The sequence below is a fragment of the Callithrix jacchus genome, chromosome 15 (genome assembly GCF_049354715.1).
Source record: "Callithrix jacchus isolate 240 chromosome 15, calJac240_pri, whole genome shotgun sequence".
NCBI lineage: Eukaryota > Metazoa > Chordata > Mammalia > Primates > Cebidae > Callithrix > Callithrix jacchus.
This window is the reverse complement of record NC_133516.1, coordinates 26318701-26337350: the sequence shown is the minus strand read 5'-3', so window position 1 is coordinate 26337350 and position 18650 is coordinate 26318701. Positions and strand designations below refer to the sequence as shown.

Genomic DNA, 18650 nt, shown 5'->3' with positions numbered 1-18650 from the left:
GTTATGGAACTCTATAAATGCAGAACTTAGGATCCTGATTGGTGTTTCATATACTTAAGGCCTTAGGACTCAGGGCTGACCAAAGGAAAGGAAATCATGAACTTGCATGTTCCAGTGTTGACCAAAGAAATATATTCTGCTTTGTTCTTTTATTGTATTTGATAGGAATCCGTGTTCATGATAGATGCTATATGTGGAATATGCATTTTGGAGAATGATTTTAGACAGCAGTGAGTGGGAGAGAAAAGAGAATGGCCCTGACAGATACAAGTAGGTCTATTTTGAATTTTGTAAGTTGAATAGAATTTTGCAGGGGTATTTGCAAGGCTGATTTATGACCTGTGGAAGTAAGAAAATAAGTCAGAGTTACCTTTGACAGGGAGAGACCAGCTGGCTAGGCTTATAATGTGCCTTCTTGATTTAGAATATGGCACTTCACTTCACAGATCTAAAAATTTGTCTTTGCTAGTACACTCAGAGTTAATTAGAGGCTTTTAGGACTGACTGAAACTTAAAACTCATGAAAATTAGAAAAGATTGACCAGAAAGCCAGGTGGTTAATCTGCAATAAAAAGATACTTTGCCAATACCTTAACAGTGGATATTAAAGTGAAGGTGGAATTGGCTATTAGAAGATTTCTTGGTAAATTCAGAACAAGAGCAGGAGTAGTGCAATATTCTGAAAGGTATAGAAAACCTGAAAACCATCCCTACCTCCCCACACAGCAGAGCCCGCCTCTGAGCCAGCTTTTGGTGTCCATCCATCGCTAGCTTCTGACCTGTGCTGGATAAGCACATTACTGCCTACTTTTTAATTTTTGCCTTCACTTTCTCTAGATGTCTGGCTTGCTCAGTATATTACCATTGACTAGCCTACTACTTTCTTTTGTATTTAGTGATACCTTAATCACATATTGAGGGCCTGGTTCTTACTTAATTCGGAAGACTTACTGGCCTATAACACTGATCTGCGGGTGGCTAATCTCATGTATTACACAGTATGGTTTTGCTAGTCTAATCCTCATGGATTCACTTAATCTGCACATTCTAGGAGTACTTGGCTGTTGCCCTCTAGGTTCTAACCATTATGCCTCCTCTATCTATCTATCTATCTATCTATCTATCTATCTATCTATCTATCATCTCTTCACATTGTATAAAAACAGCTGTTTCAATTGTCATTATCTAAACTGGCAAACTAAGAAGCATCAAGGAAGGCTAGGAAGAAGCCAGGAAGCATCAAGGAAGGCTCCCTATAGGTTTCAGGGGGATCTTGGTCCTGCCAACAGCTTGATTTTACACTTCTGTTCTCCAGGCTACAAGACAATGCATTCCTGTTGTTTTAAGCTATCTGTAATAGTTTGTGATAACTTTGTTCTGGCAATGCTGAGAAACAAATGCAGTTTCCTTTCTGTTGAAATTACTTTTGTTAGCTTTTTGAAAGGTCAGTCTGCTAGCAACAAATTCTCTTAATTTTTTCTTCATCTGAAAATACTTTTTTCTCTTTTATTCTTAAGTATAGTTTTGCTGGACATAGAATTTATGGATGATAGTCTTTTTCTTTCAGCACATAAAAAATATCTTGATACTTCCCTCTAGTCTCCATGGTTTCAGATGAGAAATAATATCATTCCAATTGGTGTTCACCTATAGTTAATGGGTCCTTTTTTTCGCTGGTTGCTTTCAAGACTTGTTTCCCTCTATCTTTAATTTTTAAAAGTTTAATCATAATGGGTCTTAGCATAGCTTTTTGGGGGTTTATTCTGTTCGGGGCATGCTCAGCTTCTTAGATCTGTGGATTTGTGTCTTTTACCAAATTAAGGAATTTATAGGCATTATTTCTTCAAGTACTCTTTCAGCCCCACTCTCTCTCTTCTTCTGGGATTTTGATATGAATCTTGGTCTTTTGTATTTTCCCACAGGGCCCTAAGGCTCTGTTCAATTTTTGTCAGTCTATTTTCTGTTATTCACATTAGGCAAATTCTGTTGATGTATTTTCAAGTTCACCGGTTCAACATCTTCTGTATGTCCACACTACTATTGAGCCCATATACTGAAGTGTTTTTCAAAAAATTTTCTGTTACTGCATTTTTCAGTTCTGTAATTTTCATTTGGTTGATTTTATGACTTGTATTTCTTTTGCGTGTGGATGTCCAGTTTTCCCAGCACCAATTGTTGAAAAGATTTTCTTTTCCCTAATGAGTGGTCTTGGCACCTTTGTTGAAAATCATTTGACTATATACACAGAGTTTATCTCTGGGCTCTTTATTCCATTGGTTGATGTGTCTGCTTTTATGCCAGTACCATACTCTTGATTACCACAGCTTTGTAATATGTTTTGAAATCAGAAAGTGTGAAACTACTTTGTTCTTTTTCAAGATTGTTTTGGCTATTTCAGTGTGTATTTGTTTCAATATGCTTGCAGCAAGCTACAGCCATTTATTTTATGATATTTTAAAATATTAACTATTTATCAGAAGTTGGATTATATTTGCACAGATGTACCTCTCTTTGTGCCACAGTGTATTTGAAGATTTGTTTTGTTTATACCTTATTGACTTTCGTACATTTGAGAGGACCCTAGCTTTGGTTTCTCAATAGAAAATTTTGTGTGTCAGGACAAAACCAAGGTCTATATGTTTGAAATAGCCAAAAAATTAGAAATTTAACCAATTTTATTCTAGTGTTGCTGAGACTTCAGCTGAATGCCATTTGGTCTTATAATGACTTTAAAAAGTGTAACATTTATAAATGGATTAGAAAATACAAATTTTTGGTTTGCTACCATTAAGTTTGTAAAATCATGTTGAAATTCTAATTGTGAATTTTACAAGGTAACTGTGAGGTGATAGATATGTTAATTAGATTAATTTTGCTAATTTCATAGGATGTACATGTTTCAAAATATGTTGTATAGCTTAAATATATTCCATTTTTATTTGTCAGTTATATCTTTATAAAGCTGGAAAAAAAGAATGTTATAGAATGTTCATCAAAACTATCAGTGGGGCTGGGCACAGTGGCTCACACCTGTAATCTCAGCACTTTGGGAGGCCAAGGCAGTCAGATCACCTGAAGTTAGGAGTTCGGACCAGCCTGGCCAACATGATGAAACTGTCTCTACTAAAAATACAAAAATTAGCTGGGCATGGTGGTGTGTGCCTGTAACCCCATCTACTTGGGAGGCTGAGGCAGGAGAACCGCTTGAACCCAGGAGGCAGACATTGTGGTAAGCCGAGATTGCACCACTGCACTCCAGCCTGGGCGACAGAGTGAGGCTCTGTCTAAAAAAAAATATCCTATCAATGAGTCAATTAACATGTTTCTGTTGATAAGGTTTTTTTTCTTTTATCTGAAAATCTTTTCAAATAAGGAAATTAAATCTTTAACTTTGAAAAAGAATTTTTTACTTGAGTCTACATAAAGTTAGTTTTTAATGATTAAAAAAAAAACATATTAATTAGCACCATGCTGTACTTTCATATGTTTGTTCATGGCCCTAAAAAAGCAGAAATTTTACTATTTTAATTGAGTAAATTTAGTAAAATTGAGTAATTTTACTAAATTACTCAAAAAATGCCGTAATAAATAAGCTGTGAATATATAAAAATTCTCATATAAATTTTTAACATCTTGATGAACAAAGCAATTTAGGATGCTTTTTCTCCAAATTAATTAACGAAATAAATATCTAGATTACATTAACATGATTAGAATTTGTTTACAGAACAAACAGAACTTAGAAAATGTAACAATTTTATAAAGTTGATGTTGAGTGTTAATGTTCTCAAAATTTAAAATTGAATGAATTGATAGTTTCTTTTGCTTTTCTACGTCACATTTCCAAAGCCAGCTCACTTTATTTTTACTTAGGTTTCTGATGATTCTTCTTCTTCTTCTTTCTTCTTCCTTTCTTTCTTCTTCTTCTTTCTCAGACAGAGTCTTGCTCTGTCACCCAGGCTGGAGTGCAGTGGCATGATCTTGGCTCACTGCAACCTCTGCCTCTAGGGTTCGAGCAGTTTTCATGTTTCAGCCTTCCTAGTAGCTGGGATGACAGGTGTGCACCCCCATGCTAGGCTAATATTTGTATTTTTAATAGAGACAGGGTTTCACCATGTTGGCCAGGGTGGTCTCCAACCCCTGACCTCAAGTGATCTGCCTGCCTCAGCCTCCCACGGTGCTGGAATTGCAGGTGTGAACCACTGCTCCCAACCCTGATTCTTTATTTTTTTTAAAGCTTGATTTAGTACAGATGAAATTGAGTAAAGGCAAAAATGACTACTACTGTATGCTGAGAACTGTCATGTCTGTCACAACTTTTGTGTATTTACTGCCATCTAGTGTTGCCTTTAAAAATTGATGACACCCAAACACTAATTTTATTTGCAAAATAGTCAAAGAAATTTTTATAGACTGAACCAAAGAATAGCCTACCAATGTAACAGATAAAAACATATGAAAATGCCATTTTTTGTGGGTTAAAAATTAATATTGGGGGTGTCATAAAATTCAGCCCTCAAGATTAAATCATTATTCAAATAATTTCCTTTAAGTGCTAATCTTTACTTTTGAGACAAACTTAGCTCACTTTATTGATATAGTTTTTAGCAAAAGATTATAACTTTACCCACAGAATTACGTATAGGTTTTCAATTTCTAAAAAATAGAAATGACCTGGTATCCTCCCAATATCAATCTTAGATAATACTTCATTTTAGTATTAAATGAATTTACAATTTTCTTTTAATTCTAAACTTGGCAAGATGTACCTGTTGGACATATTGAATACTAACAATTTACCTCCTAAAATTGGTTCTTTTTCTAAGGTGAAAATGAAATAACTACTCACCCCAGAAGTTACACTGCATTTCTAATATTTAGGGCCTGGTGACCACCAAGCCTGTCTGTACCATGCATGTTTAATTGGTGGTATAAAAAATATAATTTAATTGAAGTTTCTTTAAAAAAATAAGTTTTCATGTGGCACCCCCTCTCCCTCTGCAAGCAGCTGCTTAGATGCAGAATTGAATTTCATCTGTAATATCAGAGGTATCCTCGGAGAATGAATCGAGCCTTTCCCGATTCTTTTGTGCCCTGAGTCACAGGATTGATTTTCCTAGTTTCAGATTTAAAAGTTGCAAGCATTATACAGATAATTCCTATATAATCTTTATCAGGATTCGACTGATTTTGAACATTTTGTCACATGTGTTCTTCCTCTCTCTCAACTAAGAGAGAGGGAGGGAGAGAGAGAAAAAGAGAGAGGGAGAGAAGAGAGACGTATTTATAGATATTTGAAACTACACAAATGTGGATTCTATCCCTGTACTGCCGCTTAGTATATCACCTTGTCACCTTGTCTTGTGAGCCCATTTCCTAGACTGCAGGGCGAGGCCAGTGCGGCCTCTTTTGCCTGAGCATTCTGAAGAGGAGAAATGACACATGTTTAACTCTGATCATATGTCTGGTATTGAGCAGGTGCTTACTAAATTGCAGGTCTTGTTACCACTCTCACAGGGCAAGGCATAGATGAGGTTGTATATGTGAAATGCCAAATACAGAGCTGAGCACTTTGTCAAGGAGCAGGGGATGTGAGCTGTAGTTCTAACCAGCTCAGTATCAGAAATAAACTTTCATTATCTTTATTATCATTTTCATCATCATTTGCTTAAGAAGGCAGTGTCACAGCATAGAGGTAGCTTGGGGAGTCAAAATCTGGTGGTAGCTGGATTAGAATTCCAGCGTTGCCTTTTAATCTTTATGCGTCTCAGTTTTCTTGGACGTAAAATGGAAACATTGGTAGTGTACGTAAGAAGTGTCAGGCACCATGTTTGATGCAGAGGAGGAAGTAGAAAACTAATAACAGTTTATAGCACTGCCGTTGTTCATAAGTTCTTCTTTCAGCTATTAGTTCGTATCTCTCTATCAGCTCTAGATTTGTTGTCATGGGCAAGGCTCTCCATCATAAGACTGCATTGGTTTTGTCTGTGTTACAGTTTGCTGCTTACATGTTTATCTCCCTCGCTTATGTACCTTCTGTCTATGGTGTGAATGTTTCCTTCTCTCTGCTGATCTTGCTTCCACACCTCAGCCTAGCCCTCCCTCCCTCTCATTCATCCCTCATCAAGTCCTGCTGATTCTGACTTCTGAATATTTACTTCGGCTCTATTTCTTGTCCCTGAGTTCATGCACTTACAATTTCTCATCTAGACTTGTTTAAAAAGTTGTATTGAGTGTAATTCACATACCATACAATTCCCTCATTTAAAGTATGCATTCAGGAGCTCTCACCTAGACATTTACAGCCAATCCTCACTAGCCTTCTGGCTTTCTTGCTTTTCCTCGTTTAGTCCATGCTCTCTACTGCTGGAGTGGTTATTCCTAAGTGAAAATCTGATCATATTTCTCTTCTGCCGTGGCCCTCAATGGATCTCCATGGTTTACAGAAGAAATGCGTTAGTCGAATGCCAGATGCTTGTCAGTCTCTTTCCCCTTCACTTCCCCTGGCTTCTCTTCCATCCTCGGACAACCTAGGACCCTTCATGAAAGTTACTGTTATCATTTACTAAAACTATATGACCATCACATGGCTCTACTACCAGATTGAGCTTCCTGAGAGCATGACCAAGGACAGCACATGATGCAGCTTCAGTAATTGAGCATGTGATGAAGCTTCAGTAACTTGATGACGCTTCACTGTTTTCAAGTGATTAAGTAACTGCTTGTTAAATGTTTATTAATGAATGAATGAGTCATATATAGTTTTTTATTCAGTGAACATACAGTTAGTAGCAATGATTTAAGAATTAATTTATAAGCCAGGCGCAGTGGCTCACTCCTCTAATCCCAGCACTTTGGGAGGCTAAGGTGGGCAGATCATGAAGTCAGGGGTTCGAGACCAGCCTGACCAACGTGGTGAAACCCTGTCTCTACTTAAAAATACAAAAATTAGCCGAGTGCGGTGGTGCATACCTGTAATCCCAGCTACTTGGGAGGCTGAAGCAGGAGAAATCACTTGAACCCAGAAGGTGGAGGTTATGATGAGCCGAGAGTACACCATTGCACTACAGCCTGGGTGACAGAGCAAGACACTGTCTCAAAAAAATAATAATTTATAATTATAAGGACTTTGATAATGTACCATATAGAAATACTAAGAAACCCCTTAGGTAAAATATTAAAATGATATCATTATAGGAAAAGGAAAACTACATTGGAGAGTATGGTACAGTGGTTGAGAACATGGGTTCTGGGTTCATATCCTGGCTACACCACTGACTAGTTCTGTATCTTTGGATGAGCTCAGTCCCTACTTCTACAAACTTAGGAGGACTAAATGAATAAATGCATGCAGTATGTTTAGTACAGTGCCTGGCAAAGTTCAGTGTTTAATTTTGGTAGCTATTACTTCATTGTTGTTTCTGAAAAACAATCTGTTCTCATTGAAATCTCTTTACCTAATTGAAAGGTTTTATTAAATTCTGAGAATTCCGTTTAAAAACAGCCTAGGAAGGAGCCCAGAAGCAACTAAGTCATTAATCTGGTTACCATTTCCTATTGTTGAACATGAGTTGGGTTGGTTTTTTATTTTTGGTTTAGGGTACTTTTGAATAGAATTATGGAACTTGGTTTTTTCTTCCTTCTTTTGTTTCCTTTATTCCTGTGATAATCTTAGAATTTACTAGTCTTTCCATGGGCTCTTTAGCTTTTATCCAGATAAAACATTGCTCTGTGTTCTCCTAATGTGGGAATAATTAAAAGCATTAAGTCAAATGCTTACATTGAATACATATTTATTATGTGCTTAAAATATGCTAGTCATTACTAAGATACATCTATAGGGTTCAGCCCTGTAGGGTTTTGTGAGCCCCTCACTATTGGTGCGGAAAAGAGAAACTATAGAAATAAAAGACACAGACACAGAGATAGAGAAAAGAGAGTTTAGGGTTGGGGGTCCACTGCCAACCAAAGCGCAGAGACCTGCAGTGGCCCTGAGTGCCTGGACACTCTGACTTTTATTGAGTACAAAGCAGTGGTCCAACCACTGTCTAGTCCAAAAGTCCAGCTGGAGTCTGCCTCAGCTTCTCCTCTTGATTGTTCTAAAATTCACTTCATTTTTCCATTTCTGCAGTCGTGTTGGTTAGATCCCATGATCTTTATGCCTGCCATTATTACAGTTTTTTTCTGCCAGAATTACGAAGCTGCCACAGTAATTGTTGTTAAAGAACCTGTTCTTTAAGGTATCCTTCTGTATTTTCACATAACTTGTTTTATTTCAGTTTAAAAAATGGTTTCTGAATTTCTAGTCAGTGCTGGAGAGACAAAGAAGATAAATCACACTTCTCTTGGAAGAGCTGGACTCACCATCAAGATCATTTCAGTACCATTTCTGATATCTCTTTTCTTATTTTTTCCCCTCAGTTAAAAAGCTGTTTTTAAATTCATATTTGTCAACCTGTAGACCCTGTTCAATAACTCGTTTTCTTTAGGAATGATTTCCCACATTAACAATACCCCAAACTCCAAATGTTTTGTTGGTACTCTAGGTCAAATTTCACTTTTAGAAACACTTAGATTTTTTTATATACTGAAATTTTATATCAAAAATAAGGCCAGGCCTAACTATCATTTTTTAGTATCATAGACATTTATATATTTTGGGCATGGTGAAATGCTATACATTTGACCAGATTTTTATGTTTCTGGTTATTTTGATATGTTGTAATTGTTCTTTCGTCTTGTTACTTCTGTCCCCCAACCCTTTTTAGTCTGTAGCTTAAAAGCTTCATAGGGACTCTAGTTTCTTTTGTAGTCCCCTAAGGTGCCATGTTGCAAAGACTGGATTAAATTAGAAACTATGTAAGGGTGGTTTGTGGACTCCAGGGTGCTTACAAATGTAAGATGTTAATATTACTACTATAATTTCCCCCTAATTAGTAAAATGTGTTTCCAGTCCCATTATGTTATAAATGTTACTGAAATTGACTATTTCTAAAGATGTTAAGAACAATGAATAGAAAGGAAAGGTTTTTGAATATTGGTTACTTTCTAAGAAAATTTCTTCCTATCTGACATATATTAGTTGTGTGTGTGTGTGTGTGTGTGTGTGTGTGTGTGTGTGTGTGTTTTGCAGAAAGTATGCCTGCCCTGAGCCTGAGATCATGGTTCTCCTCTGGTGGATGGAGCAGGAGGTGTAAAATGAGCTGCAGAATGTAAAGATATGGTTGCCCCCAAGCTGTTGTCAGTGGACCCCAGCTGTGACCATTTTTAGTAAGGTTGTAATACTTCTATTATCCTTTCCATTTCAGCACTTCACACAGAACTAATTGACACCATCTGTGCTAATAATTAAGCCTGTGATGTGGTCATTGGTGTACAAGGACCTCAGGTTGAGGGAATATTTCACAGCAAAAATGAGGTGGGATGTGAGCAGAAAGAATACAGTTTGTTGATATTCTTTCATGTCAGTTGTAGAAAAGGAAACCCAGGGAAAGAGCAGTTCTCTAATAGATCAATGATATTCTTCCCCAGCCTATAAGACTTTTACCCACTGAGTGTGTACAACAGACATATATATGAGCAAGGAGACAGGTAGAGCTCTTGGCATTGTTTTCTCTTTGCTATTAAATTTGCCCCGGAGATGGCCATAATATACATCTAGTCTACATTTGGACATTGAAACTTAACTGAGGATGGTTACCAAGGATTAACAGTAAGGTGAGAGGTGAGGGTGTTTTTTTTTTTTTTTTTGAGTGATGAAATTTTTCTGTATCTTGATTATAATGATGGCTTCACAGCTGGGTGCATTTATTAAAACTGAAAGTGCTGTACATCAAGATGAGGGATTTTCTTTGTAAGTTAAAAGATAAATTTTAAAGTGTGTAAAAACTTACTGAAACAATGCCTTAGAAAATCTTTTGTGGCTTAGGACATGTTTACAAGATGAAAAAAGTGTTTTTTTTTCTTTTTCAAAATTAAGAACAAAACAACCTAAAACCAGTTAATCTAAAATTTGATTTGATATAGTAAATGGCTCTTTTCAAACTCTAAATAAGATTTTATTATTGAATGTTTAGGGATATTGCTGAAAGGAGCAAAAGAAGAGGGCTTTCATGCTTTTCTTTGAACACCACCCCACCCCTCCTTAAATCCATTTTACTATAAAAGGAGCTGCTGGTCTTGAGTATTGTTTTGCTGATGAGAGGAAATTAATGAGGTGGTGAGGCATCATTCTCATACAGTTGAGAATTCACTGATCAAACTTAAAAACAAAAATGATCTATTGTTTTATGTTTAAGACTCTTTCAAAATGTAGGTCATGTGCATAAATGCAAATGACTGGTAGAAAATAGTACACCACTCCTGGTAACCCTTTTGAGGGCACAGGGTATTCATGTGCTTCTAGAATCAGCAGGATTTGCAGAAGGGCAATGGGGAGTGGCAATGTGGGAGTGATTGAGAATTCTAGTGCTCTAAGGAGTGAAGGATCAAGGTTGATATCAGTTAGTGGAGTTATTAATAAATATAAAGTTTGCATTTGGTACTTTTTAAAGAAATAATTTCAAATTAAAAAAAGCATTTTAAACAACTTGGAATGTTAAATTTACTTTTGTGTTTTACTTTTGTCAGGAATGACAAAAGTATCCTAAACCAAATCTACAAAGTATCCTAAACCAAAATACTTTTAAGAGTTTAAGCTGAAGAAGAGTTTTTAGAATACAAAAGACTAGAAAGTATGTGATTATGGTCCAAGTGAAAGTTGCTTTATCAATTGGATAACAAACATTTGTCAGTACTTATCTTGTAGTTTTTATGCTTTAAAATGAGAGACAATAGCCTTTCAAAACTAGAGTGCCAAGTCCTGCTTATTCATTCCTCTTCAAGAGAAATAATCTTTAGTCTTTGGGAAGACTTAGAGACTTAATCTTTAAAGCCTGTATCAACTGATATGATAGTTATTAGTTTGCACAGAAGCTGATATTAATGGAATTTGGGTTTTCAGGATTTTTCTCCCTGTCGTCTTTGTCACTGTGTTACTAAAATTTACTGTCATTTATACTCCCAGTGCTACCCTAACTGTGGCCCACACTGTGTGGTATGAAAACTGTTAGTAGTTTACAGTAAGATAAGGAGCTCGTGCTAAAATGTAAATCAACATACTGCTTCCTTCATTAAGAATGTCTAGGTATGGTGGCTTACTTCTGTCATCCCAGCACTTTGGGAGGTCAAGGCAGGCGGATCACTTGAGGTCAGGAGTTGGAGACCAGCCTGGCCAACATGGCAAAACCCTATCTTTAGTAAAAATACAAAAATTAGCCAGGTGTGGTGGTGCATGTTAATTCCAGCTTCTCGAGAGGCTGAGGCACGAGAATCAAGAATCCCTTGAACCTGGGAAGCGAAGGTTGCATTGCACTGAGATCGCACCACTGCACTCCAGTCTGGGTGACAGAGTGAGACTGTCTCAAAACAGAAAAGAAAAGAAAAGTCAGCAGAGCTCTAAGTGTGCTTAGTGACACAGTTGATTTACATTCTGGTACAAGTCATCTCACGTTGGTGGGCTGCTAACAAGTAGTGCTTTGACCTGCACTGGTTTGCAGCACTATAATTAAATATATGGTTCTCTCCTCTCTAAGACAGTTGTTGGGTTTGGATAGCATTTATGCTACTGAGCAGGAGCAGTCCTTCTGTGTTGCTCCCATCCTGACTCTCAAGCTGTCATGCTCCACTGCCTTACTCTGGCTATTTCCAGGTGGACATTGGGGCAGTGGGTAGGGGTGCAGGACTTTTCTGCAGAGATGTGGCTTTCACCCTTGGCTTCTGTGTATTGGTGTTGTCAGGAGTGTTGTCTGAGTCAGGGAATTGTACTCTACAGAGACATGGCTGCTCCTCCCTCCCTCCCCCCAACCCTCCTGTCTCTCTGTCTCTCTCTCTTTCTCTCTCTCTCTCTCTCTCACGTGGGCACACAGACACACATGCTCACATGCATGTGAACAGAGTTCTGAAAACAGAAGGCATTCAGATGGCCATTTCAACAATTGGGAGAAAGAATCACTCCCAAGCATTCCTACTTAGCGCTTTGTCTTCTAAAATGTAACATTTAATCGAATTTTTAAAGAAATCATTCTCTCCCATACATACCTCCCATGTGGACCGTGGTGGCCTGCTTCATGTCTTTTGATCGTTTCATTCTTGTTGTTAGCTGACAGCATGTGCAAACTGGAAAGATATTCTGTTACAGAAATAATTATCTTCTTTATTTAAATTTTATGTGTTCTTTGAATAATAATGCATTTACACAATTCAGAACTCAAAAGGATCAAAAGCACAAGGATAACAATCCTCTACTTCTGTCTCCCAGTCAACAAATTCCCTTCTGTGGAGGCAGCCAGTGTGATTGGTTTCTTATGTTTGCTTCCAGGCATATTTAATGTGCAGATAAACAAGTATAAGTAATAATGATGATCCATAAATACTAGTTCATAAGCAGAATTTAGTGACTTTGTTTTACATTTAGTTGTTTAGTACAAATGAGTATGCTGTTGGCAATGAACAAAATTTTTAGTGTAAAGGAATCCATATGTAAGATGACCTCTGATGCTATTGAACTTTGGAATTTATGACTTGAATGGTATTTTACAAAGTGGTTTGACCTTTTCAGAATAAGAGAAATTCTTGCATCATGAATAAATGACAGGTTGAAGTAAAGTGATTGGTGTGCTTATTATTTCAGATTTGGATCAGTTTCACCTGTCATTTAGCAAGAACATGAGCTGTTTATGAATAACAAATATTTTTGTCCTGCTTTTTGCCAGGGATAGTACTGGGACTGGACTGGCGTCAAAGTTAAGGAGCTATTTGTGCATTTATTACAGTTTTTTAAGTAAGAATGAATTTCTTTACTGTTCCTAAGGCCAAAGCCAAAGCTTGTTTAAATAGATGATTGTGCAACTATGGCTTAAGAATTTGTTAGTAGTATAACTCACCAAAAAATGCATTGGATTAGGGAGCTTTTGAGTGTTTTTTAAATAAGCTCCATAACACTTAAATGTGACATAAGTATACTCTTTGACCTACAAATTCTACTTCAAATAATTTATTTCGAGGAGAGATACTTGGAGGCAGGGGTGTGGCTTAGCCTCAGTGATATGGTTCTTTGAATGAAATTGCCTTGACTTTCCTGTTTTAGCTCCTTTCTCATTCTTGTTTTCTGCTACATCACCTTTTCTCCCCAACCCTTACATATGCCTCAGCTTTCATGGTTTTGCTTGACAACATACATTTCATTTCCATCATTGGAAATGTGCTACCATTTTTTTTCTGCTAACAGTTCGTTTCTTGTTTGAGTCTTTACCAACTGTTTTGATGAAGTCTTGGGCTCTATCTTGCTTGGAAGAAAGGAGAGGTATTATTGAGCTTCTCCTGGATTTAGGTCCTGGCTTTGCCATAGAGGCCACAAAGACCGAGAGTAGAGAACGTTTGTCCTGTGCAGAACAGGGATAACAAAGTAAAGAATCATGCTTTTAGAACAGGGCATGTGCTTTACGTGAGTTCCCTGCCTCACTTCAGACTGAAAAAGGAACTGAGTACATATTAATCTTCCCATATCATTTTGTATTTGAGTTTCTGGGTTGAAGATTCCTAGATGTTTTGGGGAGATTGCTGTTGTTGTTTTGCATTACTCTGTTATGGGAAAAAGCATTAAAATAATATGAATTAAAATTAATTTTGCTTCATTTAACTATTCAGATATGGCATGAGAGATTTTTGGTGGGTGATGAAACTGTTCTGTACCTGATTATGTGGTAGTTATATGAAACTATACATGTGTTAAAATTCATAAAACTAGACACCAAAAAGTCAATTTTATTATATAAAAAACAATTTAAAATAATTTTGTTTTGAGAAGTCTGTGTATCTCTGCAAATAAAGATAGGTCTGTGGGAGTCAGTCAGGAATCACTATTATACTGGATGAATGGTAGTATAGCTTCCTTTATGAAAATTGGGATTTCCAAGGACCTAGTTAGAGTATTTCTATCTACTCCTCCCTGCATGTACATACCTACTTGCATTTTCATATTTAGTATAAAATTAGTTCTAAACTGAGCAAGGATGGCAAGGCAATGATGATGGCTTTTTCTCCCATAATCCTTGGAAAGAATTTTAAGCCATTAAACATGAGAAGCTTAAGCAAAGGCGTAGCATTTGCAGTTATCAAAGTGTCAATGACTATTGCATCTTTATTTAGTCTGAGTCTTTTGTGCTTTTGACTATTGGACCTTTACCCCTTTGCTTTACTAAGAGCTTTAGGGAAATATTTGACACTTGCATCCTAGCTGCTTGTGATTCTACTCTTCTCCTTGTTGTAAGGTACAGTTGATGCCATACATAGGACTGGCAGACGAATCGGCAGGATGCTGCTTGGGAATGTGGGCAGGGTGATGAGTGAAGAGAGTTTTTGTTTATTGGATGAAGCATCACTGAGCTTGTGACAATGCTCTTGGCTCTTTTATGATTTTGGTGTTTTTTTTTTTTTTTTTTTTGGAGACAGGGTCTTGCTCTGTCACCCAGGTTGGAGTACAGTGGCCAATGGCCCCATCTTGGCTCACTGAAACCCCCACCCCCTGGGCTTAGGTGATCCTCCTGCCTCAGCCTTCTGAGTAGCTGGGACTACAGGCACTCACCACCATGCCTGGTTAATTTTTGTATTTCTTAGTAGCGATGGGGTTTCACCATGTTAGCCAGGCTGGTCTCAAACTCCTGACCTGAAGTGATCTGCCCGCCTCAGCCTCCCAAAGTGGAAGGGATTACAGGTGTGAGATCACACATTATATTTTCATTTTAGAGACCTGTATATTTATATTTTATACCAATAAGAAACCAAAAATGCAATACAATAGCTTTTCATTTTATATTTTAAAATATTGATGCAAGAAAAAACTGCCATAGATAGGAGAAGATAATTGTATCTGAATCATGAGAATCCCTTATTTTACCTTTATTCTCACAGAATAATTTGGAAAAGCTGGAATAATGTACAAACCACTATTGGGGTGACATAGATCTTGGTGAATTCTTTGGATAAAGATTCAGCCAGAACTTGTAATTTAAAGAGTGTTAAAAACATTTCTTCAAAGTAAAAGAGTTTGCTTAAAAATGTCGGTTGGTTCTTGAAAATCTATTATTTTGTTTTGTCTTCAAAATAGTTGAAGTATTAGCTATGTAGCATATAGACATCCTTGGAAGTTAGAACACCTCTACTGATGACCATAGACTTATTTTTTGTCTTTTTGTCTAGAGTGTATTAATAATATTACACATTCAGGTTTTAGTTAAAAGAATGCCCAAGTTTGGCCTTTTAAATACATAATATGCTTTTTGAGAGCAAGACTTTTTCTGTGACCTAACATAGGATTAGGTTTTTGAGTATTCTATGTGTGCCCAAGGAGAAGGTATAGCCTCTGTTATCAGTGTGTAGTGTTTTATTTGGACACACAGACACACACACACACACACACACACATTAGTATATATTAGTCTCTGCTTATCTGCAAAGGATGGTTCCAAGACTCCCAGTGGATGCCTGAAGCCATGGATAGTACTGAACTCTGTATGCACTATGTTTATTTTTCTTATGCATGCATACTTATGACAATTGGTAAATTATTGATAAATTAGGAGTAAGAGACTAACAACAATAGAACAATTATAATAATATACTTTAATAAAAGTTATGTGACTGTGGGGTCTCTCTCTTTCTCCCTCTCTCAAAATACTATGATATTTTTGGACTGCAGTTGACCATGGGTATCTGAAACTGTGGAAAGTGAAACTATGGTTAAGGAGACTACTACATACCTATTATATACCTATATGTGCATATAAATAAAACCTTTATGGGTTATATATGCTATATATAAAATGTATGTATAATATATAGCCTATGTATTTTGTATAAGAAATATATAATCTATATAACCTCTACCCTATTAAACATAATGTTCAGATCTTTTAAATTACTGCTTACTTTTTGTCCACTTTTCTTGGTTTAAGAGTGTTGTTAAAGTCTCCTATTCAATGGTGTATTCCTGTTGGAAAGCATCTACTGTAGTTTGTGATTTATAAATGTAGTTACTATTGTATTTGGTGCATAGAAATTTATAACTGCTACATTTTCAATTTTATAATCTTTGAGATTATAAAAATATTTATTTAATGCTTTTAGACCTTAATTCTACTCTCTCTGATAATAGGATTACATCCCCTATCTTCCTAATTTCTGTTTTTCCTTAGTATATCTTTATTTTTAGTTTCTGAGTCACTCTGTATCTCTTGTGTACAGCATAGAATTGGTTTTTGTTTTGTAAGAAAGTTTGAGGGTTTTTTTTAATTAGTATCTTAATCTTATTTGCATTAATTGAGTTGCAGAATATGTTTGGTCTCAACTTTATCGTGTTTTATATTATATGTACTCTGGTATTGTGTTATGTATACCATGTTTCTTTCCTTGGTGGGAAGCAGTATTTAGGAAAGTTTATTTTGTACCTCGATAGTTTTATGTTCTATAATGCCCTAATTTCCTTTGTTTTTACTTAGATTTCCACTGTTTAGTTTGTCAGTTTAAAATAATATCCTTTATTATGTATTATCCATTTGACAATGTATTCTGCTTTTTTCCTTTTTCTCTTCTCTCATTATTTCAGTTGTACTATTTCTACTTTGTCAGAATATTTACCATTTACAGATATCTTTTTTAATTCTAGATATGCTTAAATCTCTTTGTTGCTTGCCATTAGTCATCTTGCCAAACTTTTCCTTTTCCCCTCTTTGTTCTATGAACATGTTCTTCAGTATAGCAGTTCTCAAACAATAATGAGCATACTCATGGGCCTAGATTCCCACTTCTAACCAATTCCAAATGGTTTAGATGCTATGGGCCATGAACCCCACTTTGAGTAGCAAAAGATTTCTCAGGAAGAGTTCTCAAGTTCTTGAACGTAAGTTCTGTATTAGGTTCATTAACATGTATACTTGAAGGACAACTGGCTGGATTTTAAAATATTTTGGCTCAAAGTTCTTGAAGTTTCTTGAAAATTCTCCTCCACTGTTGTCTTGTGTTGTTGCTGTCAAACTCTGATGTGAATCTGCTTTCCTTCCTTTAGTGAGTGACTTGACCATTTTGTGTGGAGGCCCAAGTGTTTAATATTAGTGTAATTATTTTATAGGAATATGTCTCAGAGTTGATTGGTTCAGATCATAGATACACACGGGCCTTTTCAAATGTAGTTTCAGGCTTTCTTTTGTTTCTGGAACATTTTCTTAAATTACATTTTTTTTGTTGGCTTCTGTGAGTTTTTTTGAAACAGGGTCTGGCTCTGTTGCCCAGGCTGGAGTACAGTGTTGCAGTCCAGCTAACTGCAACCTCCACCTTTAGGGCTTAAAAAGACCTTCCATCTCAGCCTCCCAAATAGTTGGGACTAACAGGCACATACCACCATGCTTTGTGTATTTTTGGTAGAGATGGGGTTTTACCATGTTGTCCAGGCTGCTAGGTTACAGTTTTAAATATTGTGTTCTGTTGGTTTTTTTCTTCACAGTCTCCATCTATATGGAGGTTGGATCTTCTTAGCCTGTCTTCCTTATCATTTTTTTCATTTTGACATATACTTTTATTTTTGTCCTCTTGGATTTTCAAGCCTTTTTTTAGTGTTCCTTATTTTTTTTTTAATTTATTTTATTTTTTGGTACCACAGGTATGTGGTATCTTTTTTTTTAATTGCCTTTTAGGTTTTGGGGTACATGTGAAGAACATGCAAGATTGTTGCATAGGGACACACATGGCAGTGTGATTTGCTGCCTTCCTCCCCATCATGTATATCTGGCATTTCTCCCCATGCTATCTCTCCCCAACTCCTCACCCCCTGTTGTCCCTCCCCTGTTTCCACTTGACAGACCCCAGTGCAGTGTCACTTACTATATTTTCATTTGGGTACTTTCTCCTTTGCCACTTGATAATTTATCACTATTTCTAAGATGATTTTGTTTTCTTCTTCATTTTCTTTACTGAGTTGAGTCACTTTCATTTCACATCTTCCATTTTGTTTGTTAGATATTTTTGATCTGAGTTTTTTACTTCCTATTTGAAGTTTTTTTCATGTTCCTAAATGCTTATTTAAGATTATTTACATCAGTTTTGATTATTGAGTTATAATTTTCATCTGGTTATGTTTCGTTTGATGGGTTTTTGTTTGCTTTATGTTATTGAGGAACAAAACCAAAAATGGAAATATTTTGATTCTCAATGTCTGTTTTATTTTCGTAGTAACATTGTACAGATGTTATCTGCCTTTTTTTTTTTCATTTTTAACTTTTCCCAGACTAGCAGTAGTATTTCTTATTGGAAAGGGTAAGGAGTTTTGGGGTAGCTTACTGAGCGTTTTAGTTTCAGAGCACTCTTTTCTCCTGGTATAGTAAAATGTTTCTTTAACGAGTATCTTCTTGGTAGTGAGAGGTGGGAGGATTGTTCTTGTGTCTTTGGGACTGTTATTTTCTACCTTTTTCTTTCTTCTTTCTCATAATCATCAGCCTCCAGGAGATACCTGAGCCTTCCCTATAATCTTTTCTCCCCATCCTTCCCACAAAATGGTGCCT

The 18650-nt window shown here is 36.4% G+C and overlaps 1 protein-coding gene across 23 annotated transcripts in view; it reads left to right on the top strand.

The window, feature by feature from the left end:
* ANO10 (anoctamin 10) overlaps positions 1–18650 on the top strand; it is a 235295-nt gene that overhangs the window by 62600 nt on the left and 154045 nt on the right. For 2 of the 23 annotated variants that reach the window (XR_013527249.1, XM_017964827.5), the window contains exon 12: positions 166–270. The exons of the other annotated variants lie outside the window; for them this stretch is intronic. Coding sequence is in view for 1 of the 2 variants with exons in the window: in XM_017964827.5 (XP_017820316.1) it covers positions 166–234 (69 nt within the window). In the remaining variant the exon portion in view is untranslated. The remainder of the gene's footprint in view (positions 1–165; positions 271–18650) is intronic. 23 annotated transcript variants of the gene reach the window in all.